The sequence below is a fragment of the Phaethon aethereus genome (assembly GCF_964289735.1).
Source record: "Phaethon aethereus genome assembly, chromosome: Z".
Classification (NCBI taxonomy): Eukaryota; Metazoa; Chordata; class Aves; order Phaethontiformes; family Phaethontidae; genus Phaethon; species Phaethon aethereus.
Window position 1 is genome coordinate 73,713,306 of NC_138577.1, and position 19,903 is coordinate 73,733,208.

The 19,903-nt window shown below is 46.1% G+C and overlaps 1 protein-coding gene across 1 annotated transcript; it reads left to right on the plus strand.

Moving 5' to 3' along the window:
• Positions 1-1,278: 1,278 nt before the first annotated feature.
• Positions 1,279-19,443, plus strand: CORO2A (coronin 2A; the record flags this gene model as incomplete). The annotated part of the gene is made up of 11 exons (XM_082013808.1): positions 1,279-1,479; positions 6,054-6,170; positions 10,162-10,311; positions 10,861-11,040; positions 11,724-11,840; positions 13,594-13,698; positions 14,040-14,136; positions 15,986-16,098; positions 17,248-17,338; positions 17,655-17,926; positions 19,312-19,443. The coding sequence occupies 11 exons, from the start codon at positions 1,279-1,281 to the stop codon at positions 19,441-19,443; spliced, it is 1,575 nt and encodes a 524-aa protein (XP_081869934.1).
• Between the last annotated feature and the right edge of the window lie 460 nt (positions 19,444-19,903).

A 19,903-nucleotide genomic window follows, 5' to 3' on the forward strand; every position in this document is an offset into this window, starting at 1 on the left:
GCTTGTAAAGCTCCAGTTCAATGGCCCGGGATCAAGCCTTACAGATTCCTGGCATTTAACAGTCATCCCAGGAGGATGCAATACTGTGCCAGCAGCAAGGACATTTTGCTTTAGAAGTGCTCAGACCTCTACTTGTCAGGTAATGATGTACTTGGCTTCCTGCCATTGAGTGCATGCTTCCTTTCAAATGCTTACCCATGTGAGTCAGTGGTCTAAGTCTTGCTGTAACTCAAAAGCTGCTTGGTTGGGTTCTCCTCTCAAACTGGAGTATGATTGATCAAGCATCACTGATAATACTGATGGCCAAATACATGTTAAGCAGATTGATATGGGCAAAACCACACTCTCTCCCAGTCTTTGCCCATACTTTGCCCCACTCCCAGCTGATTGTGTGGGGCTTTTGCCCATAACCCTCTTCCTGATCTGCATTTCTTTTCCTTTGGGCAGTAGGATTATCTCACCATCCATGCCATGTGCTTTTTACTGTCTAGGTCTGTGGAAAGAGCAGGAATTAATAGTCTGAACTGTCTTTTTCTGACCAACACTGGTAGTTTCCTGTTTGAAATTTGTTGCATCAGTTCTATTAAGCTTCACTGCTCTCTGTGGGAAGGGATTCTTGTGTCTAGCATCCTTTATGTATCTCATTTAAACACCATTTAAAATGCTGTCTGTCAGAGTGCTGTGGTGCAGTTATAAACCAGACATGCACAACGTCATTGTCAGTGGGAAAAAACCCAACAGGTGACCGTAACTATTCCTATGATCTGTCAAACCTCTTTTTTCCCTTCAGTGAGCAAAATTTAGACTCGTTTTTGGCCCTATACCACCTGAGAGCAAAACGAAACATGCATCCAGACTGGCTCGTTTACTCACCGTATTTTAGGCTTTCCTCACCCAAGGTGTATCTTTCATGCTGCCTGAGCTCTGTGCAACCAGGATGCATCTCCTCTTAATACTTGCTGCCATGTGGCCCTGTCCCAGCGATAGGGACTGCTGATGCATGCACAGCCCAGCGGGCTGGTGATGGAGAGAGCTGTCTTTTCTCCCCTGCGCTCTCCTCTTTCCATCAGAGATGTGCAACGGGTGCAGAGACAGGTCATGCCAAAGGGGTGAAGACCAGCAGAGAAAAACGTGGCTGCTGCTTGCTGGCTGAGGGTCAGTGCAAGGAGCCCAAATGGGGAGGGTGAGCCTGTGGTGGGGAGAGGGGAGTGGGGGTCTTCAAGCCTTGCCAGGAAGCCAGTTCTTAGGTCACGGGGCATTTTGTTTCTTCCCTTGCAGATGTCGTGGCACCCACAGTACCGCAGCTCCAAGTTCCGCCACGTGTACGGCAAAGCAGCCAGCAAGGAGAAGTGCTACGACTGCGTCCCCATCACCCGCAACGTCCATGACAACCACTTCTGTGCCGTGAACCCCCACTTCATTGCGGTGGTGACCGAGTGCGCAGGCGGAGGGGCCTTCCTTGTCATTCCCATCCACCAGGTGAGCTCTGCTGAGGCAAGCTGGCTTTCACAAGCACGTCAAGAGGCTGGAAGAGGGCCGGGCTTTCTAGGGAGCTAGTTCACAAAAAGGGTATTCAGTGCCCTAATTGCACAATGACGGAAAGGGCCCCAGCTGCCCTGGCAGGTGATTCCTGGGATGTGTGTAGTTACATGTCTTACATTGCTGCTTGCAGTTTTTTAACACCTTCCTTAATTTCATCTCTCATTTGCCTTTCTTGTATAATCAGCAGGAACTGTGCTGTTCAGATGTTTGTCTCCTAGGAGAAATTGCAAATAAAAAAGCTGTTAGTAAATACAGAAGGCAAAAACTGAAAGGTGCTTTAGTGACATGGCTTCAGCTGTGGCCAAAGGACAAAATGGTACATTTTGCTCTACCTTCTCCTTTGTGAAAGAATGGAGACATGGTTATCAGGCAATAAAGCCCTTAAGCTTCAAGCACTGATGCTGGAAAAACTTCCCTTTCAGAAACAAATCCCATGTTTATGGGATCTGATGACTTAGGGATCTGATGAGAGGGAGAAGCTGGCTGTCTGATGTTTATGGCTTCAGAAAAATTAGGCATGCACTAATGTGGATTAACTTCAATGTGAGATTATGAGTGCTCTGGAATCAGAGCAGAACAGATGAAAGGCAAAAGTTCAGCCTTTAATTAAAAGTTAATTGATGTTGTTATTGTAATGCCACTTTTTCAATATATATTTGCTAAGGTTGAAAGTGAACTGGCTATGCTTGAAGAACCTAGCACAGTTCCCGGCCCTTCTAGACTTTGTTTATTCAGCTCCTTCACTGCTGGTGCTCTTCAGAGACAGTCCTTCTAAAATTAACCACTACCCTGTTTTTCTTGACTGAGTCACTTCTGCACCCTTGACCATGATCTGCTGAGGCTGAAGAACTTGTCTTTATCACAGAGCTGCATCTATAAGCAGGCAGCTGGTGACTGGGGAACGTAGGGTGGGACACATCCCTCAAAGTGTTGGCAAAATGAGCTGAAGGTGCTTGCACTGCTTACTATTAATTCTTCTGTCTTCTCACCTCTTCTCAGCTTGGCTAATCTTTAGTAGCAAGTCTTCCATTCTTAACACCTGCTCAGATACTCCACCCAGATCTGAAATACTGCTTGCAGAAGTCAAAGGCATGGTAGAACTAGAAGATACAGAAAAGGATAATTAAAGTACGTCAGTGAAAATATGAAATTGCTTTCATGTAAGGGAAGACTTTGTGGGTTAGGCCTCAATCAGTCTGGGAAAAAAGACAAATGAGCGAGATAAATAAAACTGTGAAAGCCTGGGGAAGAAACATAAGGAGCAATTCTTCTCGATTTGTGTGGTGAAGGCGATCCTGGAGACCAGGGAGCAGACCATTAGCAGCAGATGTGAATGCTCCTGCAGCAGATATGGAGCTCACTGCTCCAGGTGAGCCTGGAAGAATTAAGGAGTTCAAAACCAGATGGAGTTACGGAGAGGAGTTGGTTTATGAACTGTATTTTTTCAGATGCAGGTCCCCTAGTTCATAAAGTCCCTTGTGGGTTGACCTTTAGTGGTGAATCGGGAAGGATCTGTACATGCCGCACTTCATACAGCTGTTCTCCGAATACCTGTTCCTGACCCATGCTGTGGGGAAGAGCGGCCTCAGCCACCCACAGAGAGGGTTTCCATGAGTCTGGGGGCTGTGATACCGGTTGCTTTTTTTCATGATATACTTCGAAACAGGTGCCACCTGTTGAAAAGTGGCACCTTTTGACTTGTGCTCCTGGTGGTGGTATTTGTGGCCGTGGTTACTTTTGACTGGATTCACAAAGAGCAGTCCTCATGAACTGCCGTTGAAGCTAGCTGGGTGGAATGGCAGCACATCTCACCAGGGAGGGAAGTGGCTGTGGCCACAGGGGCTGCCTGGTGGCCAGAACAGACTGAATGTCTTTGTAAATCTTTCAAGTCCAAGCAGAGACGGGCTCAGTGACTGTAACTGGGAGATGAGCTGCTTTCCCACAGTGTGGCCTGGGTGTAGATTGGTGTCTGACACAGGCGTGGGGAAGTGCATGCGCTGCATGCCAAGGAAGGATCTTGACTCAGACAGCAATTTTGTGGCCTTCCTTTGAAAGACAAAGTCCTGCCTTTTTCTTCTCTGATGACCAGACTTGGTTGAGACTGCATCTGTCTCTCCCTTTGCAGCATAAAGCAAAGGGATAGCAAAACAAGAACAAAGTCCTGAGAGACAGGGAGGTACCCATGTCCAAGGCTTTGCAGTCTCTAGTCTTTCAATGTGTCAGCACCAGGTGTGAAAGGGAGGACATGTGTGGTTGTGTAGACCTCCTAGACACAAACCCTGCTCCCTTCTCACTGGGGTCAAGAATTATGAAATGAAACCTGTGATGACCCTTCAGGCCTTACCTAACTGGCACCATATGTGAGTGCTGTGCTGTGGTGACAAGTTGTGTTAGTGCCCTTTGGAGAACACCTGAGAAGTGGGGCTGACTCATCTCATCGTTACCTGCTCTGTACAAATCTGCTGGGAGAGTTTTAACAGCAGTTCCACTAGAAGTGGTCTTTGTTAAGAAACCCCGAGTTTGGCTACTTTCAAAAAATGCTGGGAGTTTAGAAAGCGAGTTGTTGAAAAATTACTAATTTTCAAGCTCTGCAAATAACTGTGGAAGTCAGGTACCTCAACACATCTAGTTACTGAAATAGTTTTTGGTCTATGGAATGAAATTTCCCCTGCACATGAAGGGCTTTAGTTCCACATGCAGGTGTGTGTCTGAGACCAACAGCCCTACTTGCCATGTATGTTTGTTGGCACCCTGGGAGTTCATGTGTTGTGGGGGTCCTGCTCTGCCCCAGGGCTGCAGGGTTGTAGGGGCAGGTGGGTCTGGTGACTGGGAGGGCAAGGGCTCCTTTTCCAGGGCCAGCTGAGCTTGCTGGGAATGTAGGGTAGGAGAGCCTTGCAGGATGGGGCAGGCAGAGCAGGCTCAGGGCAGCCTGGGAGTCTCCCAAATGGAGCGGGGAGCAGACAGGCAGCCAGCTCTGGGAGGGGACAGACGGAGTTCCCATAGGGATCAAGGGATCCCTGTGGAGCTGGCTGCCCAGCCCATTGAGTTGCCAGCTTGAAACCAAGCCCTGAAGCCTGCAAAAGGACACCGTGGGCGGGGGAACGCTGCTTATTAAAGGCCTTTTATCTCTCTTCTGCCTTCCCAAGTCACTTTGTATTGTCGCTGTTATAAAAGGGAATTGTTTTGGACTGTAGTCTAAGAAAGCACAGTCTTTTACATTTCAAAGCCCTCTGGGTGTTCAGTTTAAAGCAGGTTAGCCCCAGTCTATGTGACAAACTTTCCAGTGAAGCCAGAATAGTCACACGTTGTGTCCTGCTCTGCATTCAAAACGGCACAAATTTTCAAGGCTGGGAAAATTACATCCTAGCCGTATCCAGGTTAGGGCTGACTCCCCTCTGCTGTGCACTTTTAAGGCCCACTCATGGAGAGGTGCAGGGATTACACCAACACAAGTGTCTGCTTTCCAGGAGAGTATGCATTTGCATTCGTTTTGATTTATGATTCTTCTAGGTGGGATAAAAGTAAACAGGTAAGCATCACAAGATTGCCACCATGTCCCTCTCCTTCGGTGACTGATCTTTGCTCTTGGACAGATTCCCTGTCTGGAATGCAAGGTGGTTCCTGGAGATCTCCATACGTCTACTCCTGACAAGGAGAAGCACGTGCTACTCCGATGTTAATAAATTCCCCAGCATCCTTCCTAGCACATAATAAATATACCGACTTGACTTTGTAGCAGAGACTGTGTCTGCAGTATGGCTTTATCCTGATGCAACACAGCCCCCATGTGGCGCAAGGCCCTCAGTACTCCTCAGTGCACTTTGTGCAGGATTTTTACCCGTGAAGATGCCACCCAAACATGGCATTTTTTGAAAGTCCGGAATACTGATTGAATCCAGTGAGTGGCTGGATTTGAACACCTTCAGAGAGAAACAGGTAGCTTGTTGAAAGAAAAACTGCATTTGTAATCTGTGTCACAAATATCTTTTTGCTTAAAAAGTAAAATAAATGCTAGCAGGTGAGGCTAAAAATAAAAGCTAAACCGTTCTTTTCCTGCGTATAAGAAATGTCTTCTGAAAGAGATTCTGCTTGTTTTTCCCCAAGATCTTTTAAAAATGTGGAAGATTAAACTCATTTATAAGTGTTTTCCCTCTAAGTTTTATTCTGGTGTCTGAACCAAATACTGTCTTCTAACTTCAGACTGTACAAATGAGACTGATTTATATGAGTATAGATCTCTTGATATCTTGATATACTTTATATCTATGAGTATAGATTTCTTGATAGCAGTGTGTACTTAGGAAGGCCGGAGCTCTTCTTTCTTTTCTTTTTGGTGGTATCATCAAGACTTGCTTTGCAAAAACCCGTTCTCAGCAGATAGAGAGCACCCAGGATATTTGGAGCACAACAAGCAGAATGAGGTTTCTTGCTGGAGGTGGCTTGGATCTTCCTTGAAAACGTACTGTAATTCCATGGCTTACCTTAGGTTTGATGATACTTGTTTTTTCCAGACAGGCAAGCTTGACCCACATTATCCCAAAATATGTGGGCACAAAGGGAGTGTTCTGGACATCAAGTGGAACCCCTTCAATGACTTTGTAATAGCTTCATGTTCAGAAGATGCCACAGTAAGTTTATGAGCTTGCACTCTGCATTATTACCTGGCTAATGTGCTTTTTGGGGAAAGAAATAGAAAAGAAACCAGAAACCCATCGATGAGATATGAAAGCATATATATACTTACAAAAAAGTCAGGTGAGAATAAGATTCCTGTCTTTCTCTTGAGGTCAGACCTATGTGACCCCTTCCAGATGATGTGACAAAATCAGTGTGAGGAGGAAGATCTGTTTTGTGGGGGCTTGCGTATTTTTGTGTGTGTTTCCATGAGAAAAACATAATATGAATTTAAAATGGATTAACTATTCAAGTTTAATTACTATGAAACTATTCCTTTACTTTAGAATAAAAGCTTCAATGTAGCATAATCTGGAACAGCTATTTCAGATTAATTCCCTGCAGAGCGAGTTTGAGCTTGTTCCTGCACTCAGTTACTCTGTAAAGTTGTGCTGGATCAGTTATGGGGTAGCTGAGGAATCTGTGTCATACTGTTCTGCAAAAGGCATAAATGAAATGGGCATTTTCCTACTGAAACCACAGAAAGACTCCAGAGATGCAAAAGTTCATGCTAATGCAAACCTATAAAAAGATACTAAATATATCACATCAGGTTTAAGTTTTAGGCAACAACTGGATTGGCTGAAGGTAGTATAATTAAGATGCAGTCACATATTTTACTTCAGTGAAGATGCAGACTACTTAGGAATTGGAAGATTCAATTCATGTTTGTAAGGGACAGTTTAGCCCATATCTACCCACTTGTAGGTTGCTTTCCATGTCCTGTCAAAGTGTGATGTTGGCTTCTGTGATAGTGAGGACATCTGACTAACTACTGTGCTTTTTTCCAGAGATCCCACATACGTTTTGTCTCACAGCGTATTATTCACCCTCTGCCACACAGCATCAGGGCAGTTTCCCATGTCGTTTTCTGCAGCCCTGGCTTGGTGCACACCCTCTGCCATTTCATCTCTGCCAAAAATCACTCTTGAATTGGAAATCTAGGCTCTTTGCATTGTCCTTCCTGTTCAGTGACTTCCTTTTGCTTCTTTGGATACTCACGTCTTTTTTGAAGGCTTCTTTCAGTTTCTGGGCTGCCTGTGAGGATTTCATTTTATCTTCCAACCCATATACCAGGTTTTCGTGCTGTCTCAGAAAGGACTTGTGGCAGGAAGGCACCACCATGACCTCTCTTTTGAGCCTCAGATGAGGAATGAGCACAAGCTTTGGAACTTCCTGCTGTAGTTACAGAATCACAGAACTTTTCATGTTGAAAGGGAGCTTGGTCTCTACCCCCATCTCCTGTGCAGGTCTGTGGAACTGAGTCTTGAAAACCTCCAAGGGTAGGGATTTCACCACCTCCCTGGGAACCTGTTCCTCTTCTTTACCACTTGAATGGGAAAATTTTTTTCCTTATATGCGGTCAGAACCTCCCCAGAGTAGTTGTATCTTCACTGCTGTATCCTGTCCTCCCACCCTGCACTTTAAAACAGAGCCAGGCATTATTTTCTTAGTAATTTTGTAAGTATTGAAGGCTTCTATGAATTTGCCCTGAAGCTGTCTCTCCTCCAGTCTGATCAAGGCTATCTCCCTCAGCTTCTCCTCACAGGGGAAGTGCTGCATCCTCCTGAGCATCCTAGCGAGTGCTCATATTGCCATTTGTGTCCATTGCCTTTGGTGCTCTCCTTGTGCACCTCCATCTTCTCTGTGCCTTCCTGCAATGTAGTTGAAAGGCAGCCAGAAGAACTCACCTTTCTTTGCCTTCTTGCTCCCAGGCTGAACAAATTTTTTTCTTTCCAGCTCTCCTCAGATTTGCTGTGCTCCTGTCCCCTCCTCATCTCAGTGGCTGCTGTTGGACTCACTCCATGGGGTCAATGTCTGTCTGTCTTTTCCTGGCCTGTACTGGAGAGCTCAGATTGGACGTACTCCAAGGGATACCTCTACACAAACACTTTTTCTTTCCTGAGAGAAGTCTGAGGAAGTTTTCAGGGTCCCAGAGTTGTCCACCGCTTCCGCTGGGCTGGACATTAGAGCCAAAGTCTTCCTTGCAGTCTGTTGTTAAAGGTCTGGTGCTCTGTGCCATTTCTCAGCATTATCATAAGCCACCATTCTGGCTTGCGTGCAAGGATGCATCTGATTGCTTTTACTGGGCTGGGTCTCCCTGGAACTTCTGAGGAAGGCCATAAGCTTCTGTAAAGATGGTGGAAATTTCCCATCACCCACGTTCCTCAGAGCTTTCTTGGCCATTAAGCAATCTTTCTGGAGCTTGCCTTGGTGGTACCACAGCTATCTTTTGTGCCATGTAGCTGAAGCATGTAGAGTGGTACTTTTGGGCAAGGGAGGGGATGCATAGTCTCTGTGAACACCCAGTGCCCTTTCCAGTTCCCACCGCTGCTTCAGGTAGTCTTAGGAGTCAGGCCAATGCAAGTGGCCAGGGTCTGAGGGTTTGAACAGTACTGGGCTAGGGCTTATCTTCTAACCCCCTCTGTTCCTTTTGGCAAATCATTAGGCATGTACGAATTCAGCTTGCCGGAAATCTTCTCCCCTGTGGTTAGAGGGGCAACTCTGTGCCTTTTACTTCACTTTGTCAGGTTTTCTTCAAGATGAAGCAGGGTCAACTGCTCATGGATTGTTCCCGCTTGGCCTGGCAGGTCTGGCTCCAAGACCTGCTGCTTCTGTCCACTAAGCACTGGCAATTTCTGCCATTTAATGCATCCCGAGATTCCAGCCAGGGGCTTTTGCCTACTTTTACCACTAACCATTTCATAGCATGGGGAGTGAATGGTTCATTCTAGACAGTTCTTCACAGTGTGAACACCTTTCCTACTCTCTCAGCCTCAGTCCTTCAGTGATAGCTGTTGAAGCTGTAGAGTATAATGCTTTCTCTTATGGCTGTAGAAGTTCATCTGGTGGCTACTGGACCCCACAGTCTTTAGGTTTCTGATGGCTTTGATTCCTCAGTGGGATAAACACTGTTGAGAAGGGTGCTCATGATCTTTTCCAGCAGGTCCCAGAATTTGTGCCTGCCCTCCTTTGGCTTAGAAATGTGTGATTGTCATCAGTCAAACAGTGGGAGACTCTGGCAGGTGTGGCTAATTTCCATGAACTCTCTGCTTCTAAGAGCATTTGCCTTTTGCTTCGGGCTAAGTCCTAGAAAAATCTTGACAAGCATAGTAATTTTCATTGAGCCAAAAGTGTCCTAAATACTTGTATTTCTAGGGTTAGCGTGAGAAAGACTCTTTTGTTTTACTTATATAGGTTCAGCCCCTTTTGCAGGTTTCCTCTACTGTCTTATTCCACCCCAGGAGGACAGAGGATTTTTGTCTTCATGCAGTATCCTTCTAAAAGAACTCAAGGCTGCTGGTAGACTTGTTATGAGACAGCATGCTCCCAGTGTTGAGTGACTTCAGTGCGGTGCTGCCCAGTCTCTCTTTTCAGGGCATCTGCGGTGTGGCTACGTGGGTGGGCTTCTGTGTACTTTGACAAATGGCTGGATCATTTGCAAAATGTTCAACGCTGGTGCAATTTTTCTATGAGACAAACAGTAATATAGCTGTCATCTGGCCAGGGGAGTTGTCTGTTCTTTAACCAGGTAGCACTGAAGATGACTGCTTGGATCAATCACTGCCATAATGTCTTCTGATTTTCAGTGAACCTTTGGTGAAGTTTATTTCAGATTTGCTTGCTTCTGCTCAAATTTTTTAGGAGGCAAGGTCTGCAACATCTGTGGGAATAACTTTTCACAATTGTGCTGACAGCTTGGCTAGGTATAAGGGTTGGATTGCCAAGCTAAAACAAAATGGTAGAACTGCTGGCTAAAGATACAGGGTAAAGAGGAGTCTTCAGGCCCACAGAAAAGTAAAGATACTAATTTAAAGGACTGGTATTAAATAAAGCCAGGAGCATTCCTATTCACTAGAAAGGGAATAATAATACCAATATTGGTAAGTTCCAAATAACCTCCTGACTTAGAAATCTCATGAAGACCCATCCTGTGCCATTCAGGTTAAAATCTGGGACATCCCCAAGCACTTGCTAACAAGAAACATTACCAGTCCGAAGAAGGAACTTCTTGGGCATGTTCGAAGAGTGGGCCTCATTGAATGGCATCCCACTGCTAATAACATCCTCTTCAGCTCTGGCTATGACTACAAGGTGGGTCTGTTCTCTGTGGAGCTCTCTTCTTGGGACACCCTGTTTGGCAAGGTGTTTTGAAATTTGTTTTAATTTCAAGCTGTAAGATAATACTAAAGAGTTCAGAAGCCTTCTTCAGGCGGAAATTCCATGGTGGCCCCAAAGGCAAAAGTTCATTGCTACATGTTCAAAAGGACTTGCTAATTTTGCAGTCTTCTGATGAACTTCAGTCTACTCTGCTCTTCTCCTTTACTGGATTGGATACAATATGCAATGGCATGCACTTTTGCTTGGCTTCATTCTTGTGCTAGTGCTATCTGCACTGATGATGGCCATTTTTATGTATAAAATGTAGTTGCAAAGGAAATTAGAATATTGGACATTCTGAGCAGACACTGTGTTCCTGATATGTTGCTGCTAGTACCAGAAATTATTTTAAATGCTGGAGAACAACCACTTATGATGGTAAGACCTATACATGTAGAGAAGAAAGAAAGAAGTGAATGGGGTACACAAAGTCACCAATTGGTCAGGCAACAAAGGGCTGATTTTTTTATTCTTTTGCCCCAGATAATGATCTGGAACCTTGACACCAAGGAGGCTGTCATCTCGAACCCGGTGAAGATCCTTGATGCTCACAAAGATGTGGTCCTCTCCATGTCATTCAACACAGATGGCAGTCTCCTTGCCACAGCCTGCAGGGACAGAAAGATACGTCTGATAGACCCTCGTGCGGGAACAGTCCTACAAGTAGGTTGGGTTCAGAGGTTTGTAGTCCAGCTGATCTTACCCCTTGGAGTGTTTCCTCTTCTGGGTAGATTCATTGCCATTAAAGAAGATGCATCTGTGCTCTATGTTGCCCAAGGCACCAGTGCTATTGCCTTCTACTTTTCATGGAACGCTTGCTGTCATTGTTGAAAACAGGGTTTCTGCATCTTGCTACCATGCTCCTTGCTCCCTGAATCCCTTCTTGAAGTGCACTGTTTTCATAGTTCCCTCCTGCAGTCCTCTGTAGGATGTCTTGGGAGGGCTTGTAGAGATCAGGTGGACAGGTGGATGCAAGTGTACGTTTGTCCCACTGCCGGGGTCATTCTTGTTGCCTGTAGTTTGTATATGTTGATAAGGTGAAGTTGATTGCATTTCGTACATATTTGCACAGATTTGTGTACATGGAAAGTCCTGCCTGCAACTAATAAGAATTGACCTCTTGCAAATACGTGAATCAATAGTTAGAGAGATTGATTGGGCTTTTGGGAACAGTCCTGAAGAGTTTAGGCCACCTTCCTCGAATCCCCATGAAATCCTGCTCACTGTAATTCAGCCAGGCTGAGCAGGTCTTCAGATGTGACTGAATGAGAGGTCTCACGTAACATGAAATGTAGCTATGCAGCCCGTGGTGTCTTACTCATGCAGTGTCCTTTCTCTTCCTATAGGAAGCCAGCTACAAGTCTCACAGAGTCAATAAAGTCTTGTTCCTTGGAAACATGAAAAAACTGTTCTCTACTGGAACATCTCGGTGGAATAATAGGCAAATTGCATTATGGGATCAAGTGAGTTGGACCAGCAATCTTAACCATACCAGCTTCAGTTTTCTCTCTTTTGCTGTCTGTTTAACTTTTCCACCTGCCAGATGCCCAAGAATAGGTTTATAACAGCAATTCAGAAGTGACCTGTCAAATTCTTAATGGGTGGTAGGTTTTACTGTAATGACACTGTTAACTGAGTATGAGTTTCTGAAGAAGCTCTCAAAGCTTTCAGCATAGAAACCCACCAGAACAAAGAGAATGTGGTGCCCACTATAGGAAGAAATAATTCAAAGGACCTTTGGGTGGTCATTGTAGCTCTGACTTAAAAGCAGCTCTTACTGGTCTTGCTGGCAAATTGTTACTGGTACTGGAAAGAGAAATGAGCTCTAGATGCAGCCTACTCGGGTGAAGCCCCCAGTGGAGAAAAAGATGTGGGGTGTTTTTGATTTCTGGTCATTCCTGACAGCAGAGTACTGAAGTAGTAAGTGACTTACTGGTCACTTCCAAGACATGATCTCCTATCATGACGGCTGCTAGCCTTACAAAACCCTACTCTCCTCTACCCCTCTCATATGCAGTCAGATGCTTTTTCTTTGTCAGCATCTCTCTTTGTCCCTCTGTGTCAACCATGTTGCAGCACAATCTTCTGCCTCTTTGTTGTTCTTGTCACCCTTTGTACCAGACAAATCTGGTCTATGATTTGCCATTTGGCTGTGTTTGGACACAGCTTCTTTGTGTAGGCAAAGCACTGTGCTGCTGTCTGAAGGCTGTCCACAAAGCTGGACAGTGGTCTGACACACCATGGGTCTCACATCAGGGTTTCACTGTCTTCAGAGCTGCTGGAGGAGCTGGCCACACTTAGTTTGAGAACACAGTGGGAAGGCCTATGAGGCCAGTTATGTGCAGGCTCCTTAGGGACAGGTGTTGGCACGGGACCTGCCCAGCAAGCATCTTTTTGAGGTCTACATCCACCCATGTCATTATTGCATCTGAACAGAAGCTCTGGCTTTCTGGACCCTGCAGCTGGGCAGTTCTGCAGGACAAAGTATCTATTAACCCTATGCTAAATTCATATTTATTTGTCAGTAGCCACAATGGCAGCCATGGGATGCCATACTCTGCCCTGTTGGTCCTCCTGACATGGGTCCCTTCAGCAGAGCAGGGACAGCTTTGTATGAGACATGCCAGCCTTGTGTATGGAGTGGTGTGCTCTGTTCTCCTACGTGGCTTACTTATAAAAGGCTGATGGGAGCTTTTGCCCCTGCAGTGGACACCTTCCCACTGTGCAGTGTGGAGACTGCTCGGCTGATGCAGACTGTTCTTGTGGTGGATGGTGCACTATTGTGGAAGTACTGCCTTGACTAGAGGTAGTGAGGGAACATGTGTAGTGGGTGTGTGATGCAGACATGCCCCGAAAGCCCCTCCATCTCCGTTAGTCTGGTGGCCCACGTAGAGTCCGACAGCATTTCTTAGAGTCAGGCAGCATTTCTTATCGTATCTACATGTCATCAGGTGCCTGAGATGTTCTAGTGGTAGGAACTGAAGTCCTGAGGTGCTGCACTCAGTCAAGAGTGAGGGACAGAGCATCCATTTCCCACCCACAGAGCTTTGAAGAAGTCTGTGCATGGCCCTCTGCTCAGGGCAGCTGGTCACACCGTAGGATCATTATAGAGCTGTGCTCACATGCTGCTGCCAGGTGGGGTTCAGGTAAGGTGTCCCTGACTTGCGGTGACTGACAGGTGATTGTAGCTGTCTGCTTTTCCTGTGTCCTGCCCAGAATGACCTTTCTGTGCCTTTATTGGAGGAGGATCTGGATGGCTCCTCGGGACTCCTGTTTCCCTTCTATGACTCAGACACGCATATGCTTTACGTTGTGGGAAAGGTAAGTGCTTTCCATGTCAGCAAATACAGGCCTGTCTGATTCTTCTCCTGGACTGTGTTGCGTCAGGCTGAAGTCAAAGATGCTCCTGAAGCACGTTAGCCTAAGGATATGGGCTGATGGGATGGGTCCTGAGGGTGCTGCAGCATCAGGCTTGTTTTCCACTGCAAACATACCACATTTACTGTGGGGAGATACACTGCAGAGACCTAACCTTCACACATAGGAATTTGGGGGTAAATATTTGGTTCATACTTGACCCTGTAGGGCTTATGGGGCCATTCTTCTGAGACCCTCAGGCTGAACAGCGGAGCCTGGCTTATATTTATTTTCTTTGCCTTTAGGGTGATGGAAATATACGGTACTATGAAATAAGCCCTGAGAAACCATACCTGAACTACTTGATGGAATATCGTTCTCATTTACCACAGAAGGGAATTGGTGAGTGGCAGCATATGTCTAACATTACAAGAGGATGGTGGCTTCTTTGTTTTAGAGGCTGTCAGAGCCCAGGACTATCCAAAATATAATTTAGAAAAGAGAGTGGGTCAGATTCCAGTCTCCACCCAGGTTTACAGGTGCATGACAGTCAGCTTGGCCCAGCTCACCTATATATCACAGGTGGTATTACAGGGTCACAGCTTGGAGAGATCCCTTCTGACCAGCAGAGCATGGGCTCTGGGTAGCTTTACCAGTTTCTGCTGCATCTCCTCTCACATACTTGGTCAAGGTGGGAGGGAGGATAGTCTGTATTTAAAGGTGGAGGATGCTCCCTACCCTTTGTGAATCTACTCCAAGATTTTTGGCATTGAACTCTGTTGATATTGTTTCTACTGTGGGATTTCTCTAGTAATGGATGCTCCACATCTTAATGCCTTCACTGTTAATGGTTGCCTACTTTCTCCTGTACTGTCACTTCCCATTTAGAGATAGACCTGCTGTGATTAGGTCACCTCTCCTCCATTGGAGACCCTTGCTTATTAACCTGTCCACATACCATGCAGTGTTTAACTCATTCAAGCTACAAAATTTGGCTTTCAGCCCTCAGACCCTACTGGTAGCACTTTCTTGAACCTTCCCTGCTCTATCCTGTAAGCCATATTCCTCTACAGACTGACATGTTTTTAGGACCATTTGCCACCCTTGCACACTACCTGCAGACACTCCCATTCTTCCAGGACATTGGTACAGATATTTAGCAGCACTAGATTTTGTGCCTGCAGATCTCCTTCAAAAAACTGTTGTTGAAAAGGAATAAATTACTTAAAACTTAACTGGAAGATGCCTCTGTTATTCAGCTTTTATAATCCTTCCAATGTATAGCATCCTGACTTTAATGTCAGAGTGTCTTTAAAAATCATTCAATGAAAAGGAAGTGTACAAGTGTTCTTAAAAGGTCTGAATGAATCAAATCTAATTCCCTAACCTGATCTCTTCTGCTGATCAAAAATACTGGTAAGGATATTGTACAATACCTTCTTTCCCAATATTAACAAAAAAAAATATAATGTAGAGGAGTGGAGTTTAGATTAATATTTAGATAACGTAAGGAGAAATGGTCTTTCATGTAGAATCTACTGTTTAATGAAGTCATTTGGTATTAGTAAAAAACAAAGCTTCTGTAGGGCACCATGAAGCAAGATCTCCAAGGAGAGGCAATCTCTTTTGTTAAAGGAATTGACATGGTTGTAGGCTTTGGATTGTATAAGCTCATGGGAGAGAAATCACTGAGGTTACCATGTAGTTTGAGACCTTGTGTGGCTTAGTGAGTCTGAAACATAATGGTGCTGACTGACAGAGTAGATGTTCACACCCTTCTCATCTGTTTCTGCTTCACACTCCCTCCTTTCTGCTTTGGGACAGTGCTGGGGTGAGGATACTGGGCTGGAAGGGCTTTCAGCCTGACCTATATAGCTATTCTGGTGTTGTTTAGGTGTCCTGAAATCGCTTCCTGATGATACTGATAGTCAAATCCTGTGGCATCACCTGCCAGTTCTGCTCAGTCCTGGTAACTCTATTTGCAGCTCATGAGAATGAATAAGCTTAGAATGAATAAGCTTAGCATGAGAAGCACAGGCCCTATGCGTAACTCTGTGACCTGACAAAAAAAAAAAAAAAATTTAGTCTTGTTTGTGCCACTGAGCCAGTTTTGGGTGCAGATTTCAGACCATGCTGCTGTGGGGCTGATGCTGTCACTTCTTTTGTTGTTTGGTGACCTTTTTTCCATGGTGGATGACATTAACTTTCCTAGGGAGGTTTATACCCTGTTTTGTTCATGCTATCCCACCAGGAATGATGCCAAAGAGAGGCCTTGAAGTGTCAGCTTGTGAGATTTTCCGTTTCTACAAATTGATCCCAACTAAAAGCCTGATTGAGCCCATCTCCATGATTGTGCCTCGACGGGTAAGTTAACCTCAGGTCATGTTCATGTGTGGGACAAATATCAGTGAAAAAGAGGGCAGTGCCTCCTCTGTAACGCTGTGAGGCAGGAGAGTAGGTAGAACAAGGGATTTTCTCTCTCTTGGTCTGAGGGACAAAGCTGATCAGTTTGTGCGGCAGCTCTGCCAACAAACCCTGGCTGGGTAACTCAAGAGTTAGATCTCTGTGTAATGGCCAACTTTCTAACACATGCTCACTGATTTGTTCTGCTTTGGGTGCAACAAGGAGTCTCTCTGACTGTCAGGTCAACTAGGCTGTAAACTTCCTTGGTGGCATCTGCTTGACATAATGACAAAAGAGAGAGTGGGGTTGGTGATGATGTTTGGTGACATGAAAATCTTCTTGTGGAAGGAAGAAGAATCACCCTGGGAAAAAGGGAATGATGAATTCCCATGTCTGTACCCAGTGGGTGCAGGTGTGTTACAGACAGTTGTTCTGCAGCATTTAAGACATGACCCACTGCAGTGAGAGTGATGTAGATGTAAGTCTCAGAGCTGGTGTGGCTAGAGAATGACCCAGGTCATTCAATGTGTGGCTAGCCAAGGTAGCTCCCATGTGACCATGTGAGCAAAGGTACATCATAAATGTCAGCACTGTGCCCTGTACTTCCAGAAACATCAGAAGGCTTGAGTGCCTTCAATTCAGCGAGGCAGCAGAGCTAACGCTCATTGCAACTGCCAATCAGGCATGTTCCTCTAATGTTATTTTCTTGGCCAGTTTCTGTCAGCTGATGATCAGATGATGACTTGTGACTTGTGTTCATCCTTCGTATCCTCAGGAATGCTGAGGATATCCTTATTCATCCTTAGGAATGCTGAGTTCATGAGAGTTGGGTTAGCCTATGTCACCAACCTCCCGCAGTCCGTTGTCTGGATGTGTAAAAGCCTTATTGTCAGGAACTAAAATAGGCCTTCAGATGAAATGCTTCTGAGTTGGGGTGAGGAGGAGGGAGGCTTAGGGCATGTGAGAAGACTTTATGTCCATGCCAGTATGTGTTCATGACACTCCCTGTGCTGAGGTGGAGCAAACTTCTTTCTCCTCCACAATCCAGTATGGTCCCTCGAAGCCAAAACAGCACTGACACAGTGACTCTGGACATTTGTTTGCTTGCAGTCGGAATCATACCAGGAAGACATCTACCCCTTGACAACAGGAGCCCAGCCAGCACTGACAGCACAAGAGTGGCTGAACGGAGTTAACAAAGGTCAGCACATGGAGAGCTCCCCAGCCCTTCAGCTCCCCAGGGCTTGGGTAAGCTGCCACTGGCTGTCTGGCCTGCTAACTGCCAGAGAAAGAGGAAGGGAGGAAAAGGAGAGGTATAACAAATATGGCTGTAAGCTAAAATAATTCAGTGGCTAAAATATTTGCTGCTGTGAACTCTGGAAGACACACCAGTCAATGTGATGACAAACATGTCAACAAACATGCCTCCATGTTTGTCCCTGCAGGTTGTCTGAATTAATTGCTTACAGCTGATTTCTGAGTGTGGTTTGTGACCTGTCACCTGCCTCCCTCCCTAGGTCCTCTCCTGGTATCCTTGAGACCAGGCTCTGGAGCTGTCAATTCCTTACCAGAGTTTCTTGAGCCAGAGCCATCCATGAAAACTACTGACCTGACCCAGCACCAGAGTCGGGGTGGAAGGATGTCACTGGAGGACATGCAGAAGCCAAGTGAGATCGCAGACAGTGGAAAACAGCTGAAAGTGGAGGAGAAATTGCCTAAAAATGAGCAAATGCACCTCTCCAACGGCTTTGACATATTTGAGTGTCCACCACCAAAAACTGAAAATGAGGTGTGTGAATGTCAGGGGTGAAGGGTTGGGGCTGTGGGAAGAAGCCCAGAGTCAGCTGGCAAAGCATGCTGTTCACAAGGTGACAGACCCTGTGGAGGATTTATTTTGCAGACCTGAGCCAGTGTAAGCTCTTCATTCCTTTGTGGGGGCAGAAGCTCTGCATGCCCTGGCTGACACACGGGAAGCAGAAATGTGGCCCAGCAACATCCCAGCTGATGGGGTCTGGAAAGGAGGGAGCAATCAGTATTCATGCTTCTTAGGCATTCTTGTGGGACAGGCCTGCGTGGTTGCTGGCTGGGGACAATGAGGTCCTTGTGACCTCCAGGTTCTGGAGAAGAGAAGGCGGCTTATGCAGTATAACCCTTCTCTGACAGCTGTACTCAGAGATTGTGGTGAGGCAGCAGGGACGCCTGTGGAAGGAATGGGTGTACCCTGCTCCCTTGGCCCATGGCACCTAACCATATTGTGGACCTTGACATGGGAAAGCTGGCTTTGCCCCTGCCTCGGCAGCTCTCTGCTGGGGGACAACTTGTCAGTGCAGTGCCATTGAGGCTGGTGGCTGGTCGCAGCCTGCTCCTGGGAATGGTTCCAGAAAAGGTCCTGGCAGCTCTGTGATCTGCCTTGAGGCATGGCCAGCCACCTCCCTGTATAGTAACCAAGGCTTGTACAGTGGTAGTTACCTGTGGTGATTTGCAAGCCCCCTGTCAGTGGCAGCTCAGGGACATTTTTGAGTACATGCAGCTTGTTTTTTTCTAGGAATCCTGGAAGAATTTCCTTCCCATAGCTGTGCTCAGGTCCCCTTTTCAGCTCTGCAAGATTTTAACATCTGCAGCTTGATAGGGCAGGAATTTCCACAGCTGTGGTGTGAAAAAGGATAGTCTGCATGTTTCTGAGCTGGCACCACGAGGTTACAGAAGCAATCCATGCAGAGCTGGGTGCTCTGCTGTGTGCTCTGCTGTGTGCACAGTGAAGGGCCGTGCTAGTGCCAACTGGAGAGGACGGAGCGTGGTCAACAGGAAAGAAGAGATGTAAAAGGACTTGCCCAAGGTCAGAGCAGGAGATGTGGCAGATCCAGGAATTCAGACTACAAATGCTCTCTGTGTCTAGGCTCTCTTTGAGTGATCAGTGGTATGAAGGTTATTTTTTCTGATCTTTTCCATTGAATTAAGCAGGTGTAGCATTACTAAGTGGTGCTGAGAAACACCTGCACTCACAGCCCAGGCTAGTAGACAGCAGGAGGACTGTTGATGCTCAGTCTGTTGGTTGAAAGCCTCATCCTTAAATGCTGTTTCTCTCAGAAGTGATGTGACAGGACTGGTGGCATTTGACAGGTTATGTCTGCGTTTTCTTAGTGTAAAGGAATTAAAATGTGACTTTTCTTACAGCTTTTGCAGATGTTTTACCGGCAACAGGAAGAAATCCGTAGACTACGTGAGCTGGTAAATCAGAGAGATGTCCAAATTAAACAGCTGGAGCTCGAGCTAAGGAACCTCTGCATGGACACATGCAGTTACTGAGGGTGCTGGCCTGCAGCTCTTTGCACCCCTGGCAACTGGAGCAGACTACTATTCCTGCAGATAACTCCTCCTAGGGTTTTTGCTGGGGGAAAAATTGATGCTTCAGGCAGCATGGACTTCCCTGGCTTGTGGTGGTCACATTTCCCTAATTATCACCAGACAGTTATTGTTGGACTTGCTGTGCTTCTTCAGGCTCCCCTTGGTTGCTTGCTCACTCATGTCAGAAGCTCATGCATTAATGCTAGTGAGAGACTTTGGAAAATCTTGCTCTTCTGGTCCTGGAGAAGCCACTTGTTAAGCTTTAGGAACAACCTGTTCTGCTTCGCCTGCACGTAACATGAGGATGGGAGACTGAAGGCAGCTGCCAACTTTTTTCCCCACCCCTGGACCCAGCAGTGTGGCTTCTGTGGCTGCTGTCCCCCTGCACTGGGAGACCACTCTTCTGCTGAGCTTCAGAGGC